Source organism: Vespula vulgaris, chromosome 2 (genome assembly GCF_905475345.1).
Source record: "Vespula vulgaris chromosome 2, iyVesVulg1.1, whole genome shotgun sequence".
Lineage (NCBI taxonomy): Eukaryota > Metazoa > Arthropoda > Insecta > Hymenoptera > Vespidae > Vespula > Vespula vulgaris.
Window position 1 is genome coordinate 11818191 of NC_066587.1, and position 20651 is coordinate 11838841.

The following is a 20651-nucleotide window of genomic DNA, read 5'->3' on the forward strand; positions in this document are numbered from 1 at the left end:
TTTTTATCTATTTTATCGTGTTATCTTTTGCTGAATATATTCCGTTAATGGCGTCATTGTAAAACACATTAAAAACAACGACTTGTCATGAAGTTGACATCAAAAAAACTCTAACAAGTAAGTATTATTCTGAAATTATCTTTCATGTGTGTTATAAAAATATAAGAAAAAAAATACAACAGTTGACGAGTTATCTGTCCGTGTGGACGAATACACTATTCGGACAATAAAGGTCATAGTGTACTTAGAAAGAAACGGAAACGAATAAAAAAGGTAAGATGCCATATTGATAAGAATCACTAATAGTTGAAGACTAAGAAATTGGATCGAAGGATGTGGAGAAAAAATAAAACGTTTGGAATATCTAGTAGCTCTCAAGGCCGAGTCAGTACTAGCACTGTTGTGAACGATCTTGTGTTTTATAGGGAACGCTTGCGCTGACCTTGACCCGAAAAGAGATTGACCACGGAATCGGAAACGTACTCGCTTGTTCTCGGCACGCGTGTTCTCCATCGAAGTGTGCTAAGAAGAATTCCGGCGCAGCGACGATGTTACTGGCAAGTACTGGCAAACGTTTAGAGTATGGACCGGCTGGGTGGATGTACTCGAGGGCAGCTCTCTTCAATATCGAGGAGGGGAGCGTGAGGTCGGAAGAGGAGGAGGAGGAGGAGGAGGAGGAGGAGAAAGAAGAAGGAAATCGTTCGCTGATGGAGAAGGAAGAGAGGAAGAGAGAGAGAGAAAGATAAAGAGAGAGAGAAAGAAAAGTGGTGTTGGTGGTGGTGGTGGTGGTGATGGTGGTGGTGGTAGTGGTACACAGGAGGAAGAGGAGGAGAAGGAGGAAGATGGAGGGAAGGAGCCAACACGCGTATCACGATGCACAATGGAGCATTAGCCAGAAGTAGCGGCGCGGACGGTGTCTCTCGCGGACGGTGTCTCGAAAAATTCACGAGATACTTTCCGATCTGTCACCAAATCGAAACTACAAAGAAAAATATAACCGAACAACGTTTTGTCCGTCCAACGTTTTCGTTGTCTTTCGAGTTTCTTATATCGTTCGGAGGACGATTAAAATACGACATATCCGAGAGTTCCTTCAAACAGTTTTCAACCGTTTCGTCGCGCGATTTCATCCGTGCGAAAGAGCTTCCGTGGCTAAAACGAAAACGGCCATTTGGAAAAACGTGACCCTTTCCATATTATTATAACTGCGTTATCTCTTCGACAGTTACAACGAAAGCATATAGTTTTATTTATTTTTTTTTTTTATGGATAACAGATAAATTATTATTACGAATATTATCGAGGCGAATTATTATATTCGGATTATTTGAGATTGTAAAGACCTTTCTGTGCTTTCATCACGAATGGACGAACGAATGCATAACGATTTCGCAAGGGTACTAGAGAATTTTTTTTAAACGTATAACATCCTATAATTATTGGAAACTGGTACAGCGAGTTATCCTGAACTTCTACGATACTTCCTGTATTCTTGGCCCTATAAAGGAATCGATGATCTCGTATTCTGGTAAAATAAATATTTCTTTATATAAAAGTACGTATAATAAAGCAACGCGTAGAATTTTTAAATTTGTAAAATGTTCATCTTGCTATTGGTATCAATGCTTTTAATATAAATACGAAAATAATATACAGTAGTATACGTTAAATGTCATAAGAGAAAAACGTTGTCATTTTCGAGCGACTTTTTCTCTTATATTTAACCAAAACTGTGTTTCTCTTGGAATGAGCAATTATGATTGACTCGTACCACTGCAGCACCTACACTCTTGTACTACGCATTAGTGCAAGCGTATTTAACGCGCGCTTCGTCTGTATCGAGTACCACTATCCGTGCAGCATCGTTCTCGCGTTCTACAGTAACGCACCCTACGTATCTACATTCATCGTTTATTCTTTTTTTTTCGACACAGCTCTTCTACGTACCGTCACGGAATTGAGCCGATCTCTCATAGCCCTTAAACAATTCGGAAACGAGTGTGATCAAAGGAACGAATTTACGTTGGTCTAACGCTAAGAGATTAGAGCCATTTCGAACGAGATGGCGAACACAACTACGACGGCTCCTGCCGGTAGTCCGGAAAAGAAAGTCGAACCTGTCAAGGCCGAAGAAGCCATTCCTTGGAAGTCGATGAGTCTTCGCCAAAAATGGACTCTGTTAACGAGTAACATCACAGTGGAACCCATGATAGCCTGTTACGTGATACCCAGTATGTTGGCCTCTCTGGCCACTCAAAATCTCAATCTGGAAAAAGCGTGCAGGGTGAACTTGGCCTATTCGGATGAAATCTGTACGAATTTAGCGGCAAGAAACACGACGGGTTTGGAAGCTGAAGAAACTGCCGTGCAACAGCTGGTTGCAGGCATGCAAACGTGGAAAACGGCTTTACAGAGTGGTTTACCTATCTTACTGATTCTCTTTATGGGCGCTTGGAGCGACAAAACCGGCTATAGGAAACCCTGCATGCTTTTGCCGATAGTCGGAGAGTTCCTCAGCAGCGTCAGTTTAATAGCATGCACGTATTGGTTCTACGAGCTACCCATGGAAGCTACCGGAGTATTAGAAGCCCTATGGCCGTCCTTGGCCGGTGGTTGGTTCACAATGTTCATGGGTGTATTCAGTTACATCGCAGATATAACGTCGGTCGAGTCGAGGACACTCAGAATAGGAGCGGCCAATGTTTTCTTCTCTCTTGGCGTCCCGATCGGTATGGCCCTTTCCGGTGTTTTGTATATGAAGCTTGGGTTCTATGGTGTCTTCAGTATCTCTATGATGTGTTATGTCATGAGCTTCGTGTATGGACTCGTCGTTATTAAGGAACCCCCGAGACCTCCGTTAGCGAGAGAGAAAGAGAAACTTCCGGAGAAGAAGATGTCTTTTCTTGCCTCGGCCAAGGACTTTTTTTCTTTGAAACATATCGAGGAGACCTTTAGCGTTGCCTTCAAAAAGGGTTCCAACAATAGACAGAAAAGAGTCATCATGCTGATGATCATTGTGATGGTCGTCATTGGACCATTGTACGGTATGTTTTTCTTACTTATCTTCTATGGCGAATACTATAGCAAATATAATTGAACCGCAATATGTGTACACGGTCGACTTACTTGTTGCACGAGCTAACTCTTTCGTTACACGTTAAACTCGGTAAAAGGAATTATGATATGCAACGTTGGCGTCGATAAAAAAAAATATAAAATATCTATGTTGAACCGTTTAACTCGCTTGGTGAAAGCTGCCGATTGCGGTGAAATTTTTATAAATAGGCGCATGCACTATATCATCTAAGATAGCGCATAGTCACTTTCAACGGATCAATATATTCGCGAAAATCGCGCCTATGAGATCATTATTTATACGTTCCATATAATTTCTTCGTTGGACGATCGAGACTTTTTTTTTTTTTTTTTTTTTTTTTTTATAGAAAGCTATTCAAGAAGAATTTATCTTGACATTTAACTCGAGAATAAATTAATATCTGAGAATTTAATCGTTCATTAGCATTGATTTTTCAAGCGAAACACTTTTGTTTGACTTTTTATATACTCCTCTAATTAATGACTTTCTTTATAGAAAGCTATCTATTCAAGAAGAATTCATTCTGACGTTTAACTCGGGAGTAAATTAATATCTAAGAATCTAATCGTTAATTACTATAAAGTTTTCAAGTATAAATACATCCATCTCATTGTCATGCCATGCTAATTAATGGAATGGTATCTTAGTCTTATCTTTCCTTTCTCTCTCACAGGGAATCTAAGAAAAGTGAGATCGTATATGTAATCATTCTTAAGAGTGTCAGATACATTACTGTAATTTCACACATTCCCATTATTACTTGTATCCATTAATTGCGAAGAATCGGTGAAAATGAGAATTATTCTTACAATTGTAAATACGATAAAAGAATTTGCTATTTGGTTTGTTTTTTTAATTTGCTGGAAAAATTAATAAAACATGACAAAATACGCAGTCGCTTTTATAATAAATTCCGCCGAAAAGGTTATATAAATGCATTAATGTTTTCATAAATTTTTCCTCAAATTATCACTTGTTGATCAAGAGAATAGTCTTAGACAAAGTATGATCTTTAAAATTCACGTGAATCAATAAAAATGTATACATGGATCTATTCGTAAGAAAATAGGGTAAATCTTCGATTATAGATTTACCGAGGTTATTTGTGATTTGATATTTCTTATTTTACCATCATTATTATAAGGAATTATATTTTTTTTATCTTTATAAATAGATAATACATATCATATAAAAGAATACTTGAGATTATGAAACTCGCATGTAATTACCATTTCATCAAAGAAAATCACGTGGAAAAATAATTATCGACGTCGGATGTTAGAATTATCTTAAATACCTCTATTGTATCCTTTAAATTGTATATACTTAGGAAGGCCTAAATAACCGACTACATTTATTGCTAAAAGATCTTGAAAAAATACAAAAAGATTTTATTGACTCGTAACGTTTAAATCTCTTCGATAAATTAGCAATGACCGTTACCAATAGTCTTCGTTCTATTACTGGGCATAATCGTTGCGGCATAATTATTTTCTATCGATCGTTCGGCATTTGTACTTATATAAAATTGTACGATTAATTGAAATTAAAGGCACAATTATCGCGATGCATTATTCAATGCGTCGTATAGTGCATACAGATTTTGTCTTCTAGTTGAACCGATGTACCTATATTGATGCAAATGAAATGGATTAATTAGCGGGCCAAGCACGCTGAACGAATGCAAAATTACACATACGTACTTATGTACGTCTATTTATTGTCGTTAACGTTATCTTAGACACAATGACTACCGTTATGTCTACGTATATACGTAGATATGTATCTATATATATTCGATTTGCAACGTAAAATACATACCTATATACCTACGTTCATTCACTAGATATATGATTAAAATTTCATTTTCACTATTGTCATTTCGTAATTCAATCATGTTTGTTCATTATGAAGAAAAAATATTAATTAGTAACCTTAATTAATATCGATTAAATTATCTGATATAGACCGAAGGATTTTTCCAATTCGTTCGATCAAACAAGTTTGAACAATGCAAATTGCTTTCCGTCTATATATTAACTACGATAAACACGTACGTTTGACCATTTATAAAACGTTTATCGATCAAGGTTAGACTTACTTTACGTGATTTTTTTTCATTAGGATACGTATTTGCAAATTCGAACGATTTTGTCTTATAATAGTAATAATAATCGTGGTCTCGTAGTTGCTGTCACACGAACCTTTCTCTTTTATTTAAAAGATCGTATAACTGTTGCAACACATGACACATATGCTAATACGATCGAATGATTGAACCAACATGATGTATCGTAATTTCAAATCTTAGATGAATAAAATGTACTTCGTGGTACGAACGATTCAAAGACGATAAAACAAATCATCTCTAAGGCGATTGGTTCGTTGATACAGATGAAATCGTACATCAACAAGATCACTTTTGCGAATGATTATTTTGCTCGTAAGATGCGCATGGATTAACATTATATTTGAAATTTGTGCCAAGGAGAGGATATTTTCTATTTGTCCATTTTATGGAAATCGAAACCTCGAACGAGAAGCCTCGTACGATTATGAAATTGAAAGAAAAGAATGTATAAAAGAAAAGAAAAAAAGAAAAAACAAAAAAGAAATATTAAAATTTCCAGCACGTTCTATATTTGAATTAGGGTATTACAAAAGAATAAAATCTATTGTAGGTTTAGTAGTCTAGTTAATAGTTTAGTCTTGATTCATATGTATTACAGTTCGTAGATATATAATATTCATGATGTTCCTACATTTTTTTAAGATCAAATATTTTAGACGTGGGTCTCATTGTGAATAAACATCGTTGGTTGCTTTCATAATTTTGTTTCATGTCTGTTTAGATTAAGCTGAAGATAGGAACAACGAATAATTTATTTAGAACGACTAGAAGATGACTGTCTTTTGAGGATGAATGAATTAATTATCCTATTCGTTTTAAAACAGGATAACGCAGATAAGTAAGAAAGTGGGGATAGCCAAGGTACATTTTAAAACAAATTGACGAAAATGACTTACATGTGTCGTCATTGTTAATAATCCAAACACGTTTCACGAAAGAGAGTGAAGCTTCCGTCGTAACACTTTTAACAAGCGAATTAACACGTAAGAATCCTAAAATGGTATTGAGTGGGGCGGGGCATGGATAAGGTTGCAAGAAGAGCAAAAGGATAATGCGATAAAGACCCGAGCTCGACGGAAACGATTAATTGAAGACCGTGATAAACGAACTTGTTGTATAACCTTGCATTCTTACGTAATGTCAGGTAATAACACGTGAAAATTACTGAATTTAAGCGGAATTCCTCCATCACCCACGAGCGTGCGAAGCTTCAAGCTGTGCGATACCGTGCCACGGGTATAAGTGAGAGAGAGAGAAAGAGAAAGAGAGAGAGAGAGAGAGAGAGAGAGAGAAAGAGAGAGAAAGAGATACATACACATTTTAATGAAGAAATATTTGAAAAGATTATTTCTTGAGTATACATTCGTAAGAAATTATAATATCGGCAAATTCAGTTTAAAATTGGTTTGGTTGTTTGCAATATTTTTACAATTCTATATAATCTTCTATATAATCTTCTCTATTATAATTCTAAACGTTTACGTATGCGTAATATCATATACAACATATCTTTCGTCTATTGATCATATACTATGTAATTATGTAAAATCAATGTATTATATAAAATTTTTAATTATTCACGATATCGGATAACACAAGATAAAAAGTTAATCTCGATTGATTCTTGATTATCAAGGTAAAAAGTTCACTGAACATTTCATATGCATAAAAATTCCGATGTTAGACGAATCATGATAGACTTCGAATAATATCGTTTAAATGCATGTAATGTATATGTTATAAATATATAGATAGTACTGTAGAATGAAATACGATCAATTTGTTTTAGGTGAAATGGCAGTACTATACCTTTACATGAGATATCGATACAATTGGAACGAAGTTACATTTAGCATGTGGTCCACATATGGTATGGTGACTAATCTTATTGGTAAGTTAAATGATACAGAGATACACTTGATATTCAATATAATTCAGGTTGCATTTCGACTAATTCCACAATATTATTATTATAACATTTACGAAGAAATTTCGAAAAGCTTTATAATAGAACTACTTAAAATTAAAAGTATAATAGAATAAGAAGAGTGTCCGAAGAAGTTAATAAATTATTCATAATACACACACACACATACATACACACATATACCTGCTTGCGAGAATTATCAAACTAAATTTACATTCTTGTCATAAATTAATCCACGTGAACATTGCATCACGTGTTTGCGATGAAATAAGATTTTCTCAAATTTGTTAAAAGTATCTTCGTTAAAATTTGATAATTATTTATTACCATTAATGAATAACTTGGTTTCAAATTTAATTGACAAGAATGATAAAAATTTATTTATGTCGAGTTGCATTAAACGAATACATTCTATAGGTTGATTTTTTCTCTCTCTCTCTCTCTTTTTTTTTTTTTTTGTAAGTAGAGATTACGAATCTATCGTTTACAATCTAAAGAAAAATAAAAGTCAGATGTTAAATTAAATCAAACATTTATCTTTACATTTGAAGAACAGTGATAGCTATCATAATTTATTCATCCGATCGTAATATTTTTTCTGATGTATACAAATGATTATAAAGAAACAAATATAAATAGATGTATTGGAAAAACGGAAAGTTTTGAGTTCAAAGAGTAACGATCGTCATTGAAGGAACACGTTATTGTGCGTATAAAAAAAATTCTAAATCTTTTTTAAATTACAGTTTAAAGTGAATTAAATGAAACGTCTTTTAAACGTGGCTATAAAGTCGATTGTGCATTATTTTAAGTCTTTCTACTATTATTCATCGATAAATAGTGATATCAAGTGATGATCTTACATAAGAAACGGACAACGTTGTTAAGAAGAATAACGAGTTGCAATTAGTTATCGTTCGAACGAATCGCTGCAATATAGGTACCAAAGAACAACGTTTTTAAAATGAAGAATCCATCTACGTACATTAACGTGTTCCGTTTGTAATCTATGAAAAAATATTTGAATAATTATCGCGTCCGTTAGATTTTATACCATTGAAATATACGATATGTTATTAGATTCTATTTATAATTTTCAGGAACCGCACTATCCGTTGGAGTTTTCAGTCATATACTCAAGGTGGACGATGCAATAGTCGGAATTATGAGTTGCATGAGCAAAATTTTAGCAAGTTTCGTATATGCCTTCGCAACGACCGATTGGATGATTTATTTGGGTAAATAAAATCGTTTAACATCGAGTAAATCGCTAAAAATCAATATTTATATTTTTCCTTTAGGTGCTTTGGTAGAAATAGTAAATGGAACATCGTTCATCGCGATGCGATCTATCGCTTCGAAACTAGTCCCATCGGATGAACTTGGTAAGTGAATGTATGTACATTCTTCTTTCTCTTTTCACATGATACAACCTTGCGAGCATGCGATGTTACGTAGAATGGTGTACATTCAATCGCTTCCTGGTCGTTTCAAATATACAAACGTCACTTTCACTGGTATAATAGTAGATAGAAATTACATTGCATGTATACAACATATGTATGTTATAAAGTATGTACATAATATATAAACGTATATACACAGGGACTGTCCGGTAAGATAATCCTTACTTATGCACATGGCTGACTTTAATGACTAGGAAACTTCGTACTATCGAGTTCCTGTTTATAGATCTCTTGATGATACCAAAAGAAAAAGAGAAAAAATAAAGTACCTAATAAAAAAATTTTAGAACTCGAAGCAAATGATACACACGACGTTCGTTAATGTTCAGACGAGCATTTCTTACTTAGAATTTTATTCTTCATTCCTCTCTAATGCATTTGAATTTTCTTATTCCCATTCGCCATTAATTATACTTTATTGTACAAAGTTTCTTCTTCTTCTTTTTTTTTTCTAAAGAGAAAAATGAAGAATCCAATCGAAAGTATAATTCCATTAATCATCGTCATTTTGAAACACTTCAAATATCTTCAAAGAGCGTTCTTAGAAATGGGTAAATCGGATAATCTCATAAGATTTTATCAACGTACCAACACGCTTGTCTGCTATTTCCCACCAACTTTTCCTTTATAGTGAACGAAGTCTGATGAGGTCTTCCTGCCTGCCCTAATAACCGAAGAATTTACAATATCGTAGAGTGTCAGATCCAAAGGATCACGTTACCCTTTCAATATATTCAAGAATTTACGAACGACACCTTTACCAAACATTACCAAAATCAAATTCAAATAATTCAAGTGATTATTTTCAGGCAAGGTAAATTCGCTATTTGGAGTTTCCGAGTCACTGATGCCATTGGTTTACGGGCCCATGTACAGTTCTATTTACGCCACGACCATGAACACATTTCCGGGAGCGTTTTTCATCGTCGGTGGTTGCATGACGATACCAGCTGTTTTCGGTTTCTTGTAAGTCTCCATCTCTCTCTTCTTTTTTTTCTTCTTTTTTTTTTACGTCCAACAACATTCATATTTTTCTTTCATCGCACTGATGCTTTATATTAATGATATATCTTATTTATTTTCATTATCCGCCTTTCTTTTCTTACTTATGAAAAACTTGAAATATTATACATTGATATGTATAAGTTTTCAAATTGATCGGCAAGAAAATTTCATCGTTACAAAAAGTATATTGTCATGCATAATAAGATATCGGTGCAACGATGCGTAAATAATTAATCATCGTGCATTTGTATCCGATTAGGTGGCTTTACACGGAACATCGAAGAGATCGACTTATAAAGGAAAGAGAAATGAAGGCGAAAGCCAATGATGAGGAACAGGATGAAAAGACGACGAAAGTGCTAAATATCAGTGAAAGAAAAGAAAGCTGTACGGCAAACGGTGTTGAGAATATGGCTTTCGAAACGGAACGCCTCTAATAAGAATCATGTTAGTTGAACGAAGTTGTATATAACATCGAAGGTAATATCATACGTACTGTTAATCTACAATCTGTGGATACACACGTTCAACTTACAACGGATAATATTTAAGAAATATTGTCCTTGGAAAGAAGACGGAAATGTAGGAGAATAGACGAGAAACTCGAGACAAATTATAATTCGAGTAAGTCGCTTGAATTGACCAAGAAAATGTGCTAGGACGAAGCAGTAGGAAAATCTAGAAGGTAATTCAAGGTGTTACTAGTAAGAGAGATGGCAAAGAAATCGAATGATTCTCATTTTGTTAAACTAACGCATATCTACGTGCAAACTAATACGTCCAGTAAATGTCGTTGACGACTTCGTCGATGGACGTTTTTGTTATAGTTTACGCACAAATTTCTTTTAAATATTTATATCAAATCCTCTCGTTGAAACCTTATCTTTATTAAGAATCTGAAAACGTTGCTATTTATGCGTTACGAGTAATCACTCGTAATATGTAAAGTACTTGAAACGAACCATAGAAAATTGATACAAAAGTAATATTTACTGGTAATTATGTTCACGAAATTTTTAATGTTTTCAGATTATAAAACGAATCGAATATTTAACTTCATAATTGAATTCAACGTAAGTCTGTTTATTCATGAAAATATTTTAAACAAATTTCAAGAGATTATTTCTCGAATATATTATGACTCATATTTTGATGACTTAATTGTTAAAAAAAGAAAAAAAAAAGAAAAAAAAAAGAAAAAAAATAATATACACTTATGAAACACGAATCTTTTTTTGTATATTATTATAATACGAAGCCTTGAAATTATCGCTTCTAAAAAGATTGTTACTTAGATGGTTGTTAATATTTAATAATAGATAATATTAGGAATATAGATATAAAGCATTACGTTAAATGCATTTATTATCATTTTAACATTAATTATTCCTCTGTCATTTCATCGACTCTACCTCAATATTAGCGAGAATTTGCACAGAATACTATTAAATAAGCCTATTAGTGGTATGAAAAGTGATATCAGTGAGCTTTAATTAATGAAACAGAAGCTTCCACTAATAAATGTTAAATGTGATGGGTTATATTTAACCTCAGGGGTAGAGTGCCAAAATCAATGATAATATACGTACGACAATGTTTGCTTTAGGAATAAGAATACTTTTAGCACTATTAATCTAATTAATAAGAGTTTCAAGCCTAACATTTTTAATTTGAAAAATAATAATATATATCAGGATAATGCCCGAGCACTATTTATGACGCGACAAATACAGGTTTGTAATCCTTATGGAAAAGTTTAGTGAATGTTAGTAGAATTAATTTTTGGTACTTAAGAAATTACAAGGAGGAATACAAGTGACATCATATCAATTCACATGCAGCAACCTTAATTTTACTGATAGATATTTTTTATTTGATAATAATTACAAGCATTCTAAACTCTGGACTATTAATTGCGAATGGAGATACATTATATATATATATATATATATATATATATATATATATATAAAATATATAAAAGGTATTTTTCAAATTATCGTGTAAGACTTGTTAATAGTATTTAAAAGGGTATATGAAAAAAACTAATATATATTAATATCAGCTTCTTATTCCATCCAAAAAATATGTACGATTTATACGGAACCTTAAAAAAATTTCAGATGTAAGTGTTAAATATAAATTTATATATACTTATATATTTATATATATATATATGTTTGTATATTATATATATATGTATATATGTGTATATGTGTGTATATATATATATATATAAATATATATATATAAATATTATGATATAACTCATGGTTTTATTGTGATCTAGAATACAATAAGTAATTAATTTACTAAGAATACATAGACCATTACGTTGAATCTATCCTGCCTATACACAATTTTAATGAACAAATTCGTATTAAATCATGATATAATAATATATCATCGATAACGTATTAGTGTGATATAATAGTGAAACCTTGCCCATTCATATAGTTCCAATTCATGCCAAATAAATACTATAATTTTCTATTAATATCAACAATCGGTAAAGAAATCTCGAAAGATATAATATCATTTTTAAAGTAATAGCTAGTCCAATAGATAAGATACATCTAAAGATGTATAATATTGATATATTAATAATAAAAAAAAATAAAAATTAAATAATAATCAAAATCAAATTCTTCAAATTAACACTCTACCTTATCGACAGTGCAATAGATAGCTGGCGAAAGTTACAACGTTTCTCTAGTAGGTGGCGCAAATGACAACAACGAAAAACTATATACAACAGATACGATCTGTAAAAAATCACACTTTCGATGGTAGCAACGTAAGGACAGATACACCACAGTGTTTCTCACTCATCGTGACGCCGCGGACAGTGTGGCGTGATATTAGGAATTCGAATCGATTGAACTTTGTACAAATAGTTAGGTAGTAGCGAACGTGTATCATATGATTCATACTTTTTGTGCAATAAGAAGAATACAGTGCCAATTTATTTTTGTTTATTCTACGATACAGGAGCCCAATTAGCGATCGCTCAAATTATTTTTTACAACATTTAAGATTGTAACCTCTGACAAACGAAAAAGTTTTGAAAAACAGTAAATAAGAGTTGTTGCGCGATCGCTCTTTATATCCAACATTCTTTCTGTCCTTTTTTCTAATATACTCTCCCTTTTCCTCTTCTTCAATCGCACATACGTTTTTCTTTCCTATTTTGTTCTCATTTCACTTATATTTGTCTTCTTTCCTTCACTCTCAGTCTTGCCCTCTCACTTGCACCTCTACTATAACGGAGCCATTCGACGAAAGAAGAGTGAAACAACACTATAAAGTCGAGCCGTGAAAAACGCTCGACGATCAAAGGTGAGTTATCTTATGAAATTTTTTCCTATTTTTTTTCTCTCCTTCTCTCTCTTTTTTCCTTTGTCATTCTTTTAGTTTGACATTAATATTGATATCATTATTACGATATACCTTGCATTAAGAAATTGGTTTTACATCGAAACCATTCGTCGAGGGGCATATTCCTTGCGAATGCATGCTGACTCTATTTTTGCTACTAACCTCATCCTCCCTTCTCAACATCCAAAAACATTCTATTTTGAGATCGGTATCCGCTTGTTTTTTAAATTTTAAATGACGCGCATGCGTGTCGAAGTTACTTCTTAACTATTTAAATTTATTTCATATTAATTTTAGATCAAGTATATGTCTCTATAAAATAGAAAATTCGTTTAATTATTGTTCAAATGGAATAGAACGAGCTAATTATGATTAAATTATTTTCAATGTTTTAATAATTATCATTTTAATTATGATTTTAATAATGATGAGAGATCTTTTTTGAAATCTTACGAATTAAAATATATTTTGAATAGTTACAGAAAAAATTTTAATTATCGTATCGATAAATCGATATGTAGTTCCATTTAAAAATTTCTATTAATTTGAGCATAGGCACATAAATAATAAGAAAAAAATATTTGATATAAAAAATCTATGATATACATAATTCGGATAATCTACATGATAACACGATCTTAAATAACATTTTTTTTTGCAAGAGTAACAAATTCCATTATCGACTATCGTTAAAGTCAATATAAGAGAATCTAATGTTTAGCTAATCGTCTAGCAAACCAATGTGTTTACATATCTTTCAAACTATGACATTGATTGGAAATGCTCCTAATGATCTACTATCGACTATTATCAAATATTTTTTTTTATCTATGTATACATATAATGCATAATACTATACGTATAATATATATAATATATAATTATATCTGGTAAATTATATATATATATTTAGATTTGCTTAAAAAAAATATATATATATATTTATTAGTTGAAAATTCCATAAATAATTTAAATCGTTAATTCTGTAAATCGAAATAACAACGAATATATCATACAGAATATATTTGTTGTTTTTTACCTTGTTGAATTAAAAACAATTTTTTTTATTGCATTACGACAATTCTTCAGTTATTTTCGCAGAACGTAAGTTGATCAAACAAAGCTGACCATATACTTTTTATTATTGATCTTTCAGAGCATTACAAAAATGTATATTCACATTTGCTACTCACTAGTCGTACTCTTTAATAAATTAATGAGATATGTTAATAACATTCAACTTGAATAAACAATTCCACGTTTGAAAAAAAAAATAATTAAAATATTTGCATACTATTGTTCTTTTTTTTCTTTCTTTTTTTTTATTATTATTATTTTTATATATTGAATTTATTTTTCGAATCATTGCCATTGTTTTATAGGACACTCTGTATAGTTTCATCTGCACTTTAACAATTTCAAACTTTTCTTACGTGAACTTTCCAAATTACCCTCATTTTAAAAATAATGATGCCACTCGCGGATATCATTACATATGAACCGGTTATTAGCATTACGTAAAAAACAGAACCAACAAGCCGTAAGTTAATAATAAATATTTTATGAATCTACATTTTCGTCTGTCAGGTCCGATATAATTATTTATCATAAATTAACAATTGGTTGAATCAGAAATACGATTATCTTTACATTTACACGTAGATATCAATATTAATTCCTTTGGTCAATGTATATTCTTCTTGGTATATGTATTTGAGAAATATTTTTATTCAATTTTTTTCTCTCACGACATCGTCGACTTCTTATTTTTAAATCACAATTGCAAGGTACAAAACAAGGACAACGCAATAAGAAAATTATGTAATTGTACAGCCGATAGTTTTTCTACATGATTCGAAAAAAAAGCAAAAAAAAAGGACAAAACAATTTCCAATGACTCTATATTAATTACAGTAAAAAATTATATATATTTTTAATAAATATGTATGTATATATATATTATATATTATATATTGCTTCAAGGAGAGAAGGCTAATTTACTGTTAAATATGATAAAAAATATTATCAATTTGTACACCTATAAATATCTTTCTTTCGTTTGCAATCTCTTAATTTGATTACGTTTGATTAGAAAATAATTCTAAAGTTCCAAAGAAGTCATAAGATTTAAATTACTCCCTAAATTTACAACGGAGAGTTAATTACCACATTATTTATGCATTAAGATATTTAAAAAAAAAATAAAAAAATAGAAAAAATGGAAACATGTTATGAAGAAACATCATTTCTTTTTTTTTTTCCATGACAAAAAGAAAGTTCGAAAAAGAATGTCGATCCAACGTAAATTGTTTCAAATTAATTAACACTATGTGAATTAATAATTTTTAAATGTATTTTCAAATGATAGTAAGAAGAATATCAAGTAATCTTTAATAGTAAAAAAATATGTTAAGAAACCTTTACTAAATAAAATTCTATTGCAAAATTAACGCAATTGATATAATTAAATTAAAATAAACGTAACTACAAAACAGTATAATTTTCAAATAGTTAACAAAAAATTAGCTTCAATTTAAAAGGATTATCTCTTATAATTTTAAATAATTAATTTTCTTTTGAATTATACTTATTAATTCTCTTGATAAATGATTATACTATCATATTGGAAATTGAAACACATTGTACGCTTGCTCTGATAATTCACATGACTATCTGGCTCTCCAATGGTCGGAGTGTAGGACAATAGCTCGCGGAATGAAACGATTAAAACGTGTAATCGAGACAATGGATCACGCGATGAACAATGAATCAAGAATCTTCTCTCATCAACCCTTTCTCTCTCTCTTTCTCTCATTAACTCTTTCTCTTTTTCTCTCTCTCTCTCTCTCTCTCTCTCTCTCTCTGGGATTTCGATTTACAAATTACATAATGTAGATATGCGAATAACTACTTATTTAATCATATTCAGCTTTATTATTAAAAATTATAAAACGAAGCAAAAAAAATTTGAACGTATTATTTCTTATGAATCATTGCCATCGTAACAAAATTAGAAAGACAAATTTCACTAAATTCAATAACTAAACATCATGATACACGTCTTTGAAGCGTTATAAGAACAATCAGAACTATTTTGTAATTAGCTAACAATTCGTAGTAATAAGACAAATGACTCATTTACGGCTGCAATGAATTATAACTAAACCTCTTCTAAGTTGCTGAGATCATGAAAATATCAGTCATATAATATTTCCATATTACATGAAGACTAACCGCAAGATAAGTAAGATACTGCATGCACGTTTCGAAGTTTTCGATAGAAACATTAGCAAAAGTTTTATTAATAGAGAAATAATTCCGTGAAAGCATTAAAATGCTTCGTAGAATTTCAGACTCTTGAATTACGAGAGAATTTATATCTTCTAACTGTATGATCACTTTCGTAATTCACGATTTAATCAAATCAATCGATTTCGATTTTAATCGTTTTATCTCTGCATACAGCTCAAAGGGATGGTACCAAAATGGACATGGATCGTTGTTAATCTCTTTATATGCGCTATAGCTACGCTACACGATGATAATGCCAAAGCTACTATAGAATTAACGGAACTCGGTTATGAAGATATTTGTAATGATGCTGCTACTGCCGAATGGTTATTCATCAATTCGTTGTCAAATGAGACAACATATACAACATGGGTTAGTAAACTTAACAGCATTCCTCACACGAGCAACTGATAAATTTTGGTGTTCGCTTTTCATTCTTTTAAATTCAATAACATTAACTATTTCTTTTTAATTATAAGTAATATAGAAAGAAAATGTTGTATTCATTTAAGATTCATTGTAGGAAGAAAAACAAATACAATACGGAAATTATAAAAAAATTCAAAGAGAAGAAATTCGCAATATTTCCAAAATGATTCTAAGCGATCCCTTACTTGCGTATAAGTATAATGTTATTGAAAAACCAGGTGATGCTTTACTGGACGAAAAAGATTTCGAAAAGGTACGATCTTTTGTGAAATTTCTAAATTCTAGATTAATGATATTGAATATAATATACTATTTTATATATGTAGCTGGTGCACTTTGCTAGTAGTGCTGAAGCTTTACGATCGTCTGTTAAGTACATTGATGAAACAAATAATTATTCGCGCGAAGGTACGATTCATTTATATTTTTGTTTCATTTCTTCAAAATTTCTTATATGTTCTAATACTAATTTTTGTTACCTTTTAGGCGTTGAACGATTACTGTCGCATAATGGACGCGAGAAGGATAAACGTGATGCCTGGAAATCTTGGTATCAAGAATTAAATCCACTTGTTAGGAATTTCTCTTACATTCTTTCGCTCGCTGAAAAAGCTGCAAAAGCAAATGGTTAATTCATTTAGATATCGATTATAATACATCACATGATAAATGATACAATAAAAGTATATGAAATAATAAAATTATTTTAGATGTGGATAATGTGGAAGAATATTGGGAAATGTTATCAATATATCCAGAAGGTTATGAAAATATCAAAGCAGAGTGGAATAAAATTTCAGGTCTTCATAAAATCGTACTAGAATTTGTTCGAACTCATCTATCCCACAAATATGGAATTAATTTAACTGAAACTATCCCAGCTCATTTACTTGGTATATGTTATACTTATCGGAATAATTCATTAAAATAAAATTATATATTTATACTAATATCATAAATTTTTACTGGTTAGGATCACTACAAGGATATGATTGGAGTACTTTTTCTATAGATATGTCGCCATATTCGGAAATAACATATAGTATAAGAAAGAATCTGTGGAAAAAAGTAACGTATATTTTTAACGTTTGATCTTTGAAATTATAGTTGATGCAATAGAGATTTACTGCATATTTTAATGTATTCTTACAAATATTCTTTTACAGAAACTCTTTGGAAAATCTCTATATAAAGCAGCATCCAATATGGGCAGTGTATTATTAGGTCAAGTACCACAATCTGATTTTTGGAGTAAAAGCCAATTTCATTGGCATTGCCCACCTAAGCTAATAAACTTTTGTAAAGATGGAATTACACGGTAAGAGAATTTATTAATTATTATATAATTATACCTTTTACAAGCTGACATACAAGAACTTGTATAACTTATATAAGTCCTTGTAGGAAGAGATTATTGTTAATCAGATCATATGTATATCACTGAAATTATAAGATAATTTTTATCTTAATTTCAGAATATCCACTTGTTTCGAACCAACTATCGCAAACTTTCTCTTAACCCATAAAAATATTGGAAAAATCCTATTTCAACAAATGTCTGTTCAAAACACTCCAATTCTCAATATAGCTAACAGATATTCTGGTAATTATTAATTAAATTAAATTACAAATAAAAAGATATATTAATAATAAAATATTTTTAAACAGTTTTAGAAGAGGCCGTATCTGAATTATTTGGAATTTTATCTGTTAGTCCAGTATGGTTACAACGTAATCATTTGATTTACAATATAAGCGATACAGATCAAAAAATTGTTTCTTTGATGATCACTGCATTAGATGTATTGCCACGGTTAGCATATTATATATCTGCAGATGTATGGAGAATCAATGCTATAGAAAATAATATTACAGACTCAACAGAATTGATAAAATCTTGGTGGAAACATAGGTATGTTCTAACATATCTTGTTTATAGATGATTTAATATCTTGAACATATTATAGTTATTCAATTTATGTCACAGATATGAATTTGAAGGAATTAGTGAACCTGAATCTATGAATGTTCCAACATTTTTAAATGATGAATATATCACAAATAATAAGCCATATCTTTCGTGAGTAACATTATAATATTATAATGAAGTTTCTTTATTATATTAAATGATAATAATAACATTAATGTAACCTACATATTATTATTGTAGTAAATTTGCTGGAGTACTTCTTGCATTTCAAATTTATGATTATATTATGGAATCTACTGAAGTTAGATATGATATTACTACAAAAAAAATAAATTCAAATTTAATGTATGTATTAAAATAATTTATGAATATTTATTTTATATATAAATCCATGTTTGTAACAACAAATTAAAATATCATATTTGTTGTATTTAGAAAATTAATTCACCAAGGATCAGCAGAAAATTGGATAGATGCATTGAACAAATTATTTGAAATAGATGATATATCAATATATTCCCTTACATCTTTCTTCTCACCATTAGAAAGTTTTATTGAGGAAATAAATGAAGAAGAGATTGATCATAATTTTAAATCTAATGGTGATGCTGAGCTTGAAGAAGTAGAACGAATAATTATTGAAGAAATGAATGCTCCAACCACAACACCAACTACAACTACAACAACAACAAAAATCCAAAGTAACTTATCAACAACAACAAAATATACGCAGAAAAGCCTTAATGGTTTTGCAAAATCTGCGAAACCTGTAGAATCTGACTTATCTTTTAATATCCAAGCTGATAAACCAAAAAGTGATACAGACTCTGAAACTAAACAAACAACTGTAAATCCTTATGAGCAATCGTTTGACTTCGATAATTTAGAAAATGAAGATGAAAAGAAACCAAAGATGCATACTAGTAAGGCAGTATGGGCAGTTGCAGCAGTTCTTGTTGCAACAGTAACTATATGTGTTATTGCAATATTTGGTAGACAAAGATGTCGTAAAACATCTAAAAATAGGCGCTATGTTTAACATTACTATTAACAATATGGCAAAATATTTATTTTTCGCATTTAGCATGTAAGTATCTCTTGACTCATGTAAGTTATTATCACAAACAAAATCTATTCAGGAATAGATTAATTTTTTACTTACAATCTTTCATACAAACACATACATTCCCTAATTCTTTCTGTTTTATTTCAAGAAAAGTTTTAAAAAATTTAACATATCTCAATTTTATAATATATAAAAAATAATTCTAATTATAGGAAAAAATAAATTTATATATTCATAAATCAATGCTTTTTGCACTCAAAATCCGGAATTCCTAGTAAGATATTTCCATCATTATGATCATAAATTTGGGAATTCCTAGCATGAACAAAGCAGCTAATGTTTAAGACATGAGCTCTATGCAGCTTATTTTATTGTACTGCATAATCTTTTTTATACTCTGCTGTGCACATAAAGAGAAATAAAAGATGACCTTCAAAGAAATTAAACATACGTCATCCATTATGTAAAAAAAACTAATTAAAACCAACAGGGTATCTATGCTAAAAAATGCTATGACCTCAAAGAGTTAATTTATAACTTCAAGTTACTATTATCATATATCTGTTCTCTTATAACATAGTCTTATAATTATAGCTTGATATTAGAACTATAATTTAAGAATAAACTTTATAGTTTATTTATTATATAATTTCTTCATTTCCATTTTTATTGTAATTAATAATTAAGAAAGTATAATCATAGTTCTTATACTTCAATACATCAGTTCCTTTATAAAAGTCATTCTATAAATATAGTTTCATATCCTATATGTTTAAGAAAGAAAACGCACAACGTTTTAATATATTTGTAAAATTTGTAAATAACCACTATTTATCGTATAGATAAAAAGAGAAAAAGAGAAAAAATCAGATTAATATTTCAAAATAGATTACCCAGAATATCTTTTTAGATCATATATACTACAAAATTA

General features: G+C 30.5%; 2 protein-coding genes across 3 annotated transcripts; both read left to right on the forward strand.

Moving 5' to 3' along the window:
* The first annotated feature begins 32 nt into the window (after positions 1–32).
* Positions 33–12604, forward strand: LOC127061774 (uncharacterized). Of its 2 annotated transcripts, XM_050989100.1 has the most exons (8): positions 33–273; positions 426–1528; positions 1935–3044; positions 7018–7119; positions 8256–8393; positions 8457–8540; positions 9431–9587; positions 9886–12604. In XM_050989100.1, exons 3-8 carry the CDS (start codon positions 2063–2065, stop codon positions 10061–10063), a joined length of 1641 nt encoding a protein of 546 aa, XP_050845057.1. In that variant the 5' UTR covers positions 33–273; positions 426–1528; positions 1935–2062; the 3' UTR covers positions 10064–12604. The 2 variants fall into 2 exon arrangements, with proteins under 2 accessions (XP_050845057.1, XP_050845056.1); XM_050989099.1 differs by having other exon boundaries at positions 33–1528.
* On the forward strand, positions 12392–19959 carry LOC127061772 (angiotensin-converting enzyme-like). Its single transcript, XM_050989094.1, has 14 exons — positions 12392–12527; positions 12862–12965; positions 16470–16667; positions 16819–16977; positions 17051–17132; positions 17211–17351; positions 17435–17617; positions 17698–17792; positions 17891–18042; positions 18200–18327; positions 18393–18636; positions 18712–18804; positions 18895–18999; positions 19090–19959. Exons 3-14 carry the CDS (start codon positions 16479–16481, stop codon positions 19691–19693), a joined length of 2175 nt encoding a protein of 724 aa, XP_050845051.1. The 5' UTR covers positions 12392–12527; positions 12862–12965; positions 16470–16478; the 3' UTR covers positions 19694–19959.
* Positions 19960–20651: the final 692 nt, after the last annotated feature.

Bases quoted from the DNA above. Each gene is read 5' to 3' on its own strand.
- LOC127061774 (XM_050989099.1), top strand. From the start codon at position 2,063: ATGGCGAACACAACTACGACGGCTCCTGCCGGTAGTCCGGAAAAGAAA. The intron at 8,394-8,456 runs GTAAATAAAATC...TTTTTCCTTTAG, and splicing joins CGATTGGATGATTTATTTGG to GTGCTTTGGTAGAAATAGTA. The intron at 8,541-9,430 runs GTAAGTGAATGT...GATTATTTTCAG, and splicing joins AGTCCCATCGGATGAACTTG to GCAAGGTAAATTCGCTATTT.
- LOC127061772 (XM_050989094.1), top strand. From the start codon at position 16,479: ATGGTACCAAAATGGACATGGATCGTTGTTAATCTCTTTATATGCGCT. The intron at 16,668-16,818 runs GTTAGTAAACTT...GATTCATTGTAG, and splicing joins AGACAACATATACAACATGG to GAAGAAAAACAAATACAATA. The intron at 18,637-18,711 runs GTATGTTCTAAC...TTTATGTCACAG, and splicing joins AAATCTTGGTGGAAACATAG to ATATGAATTTGAAGGAATTA.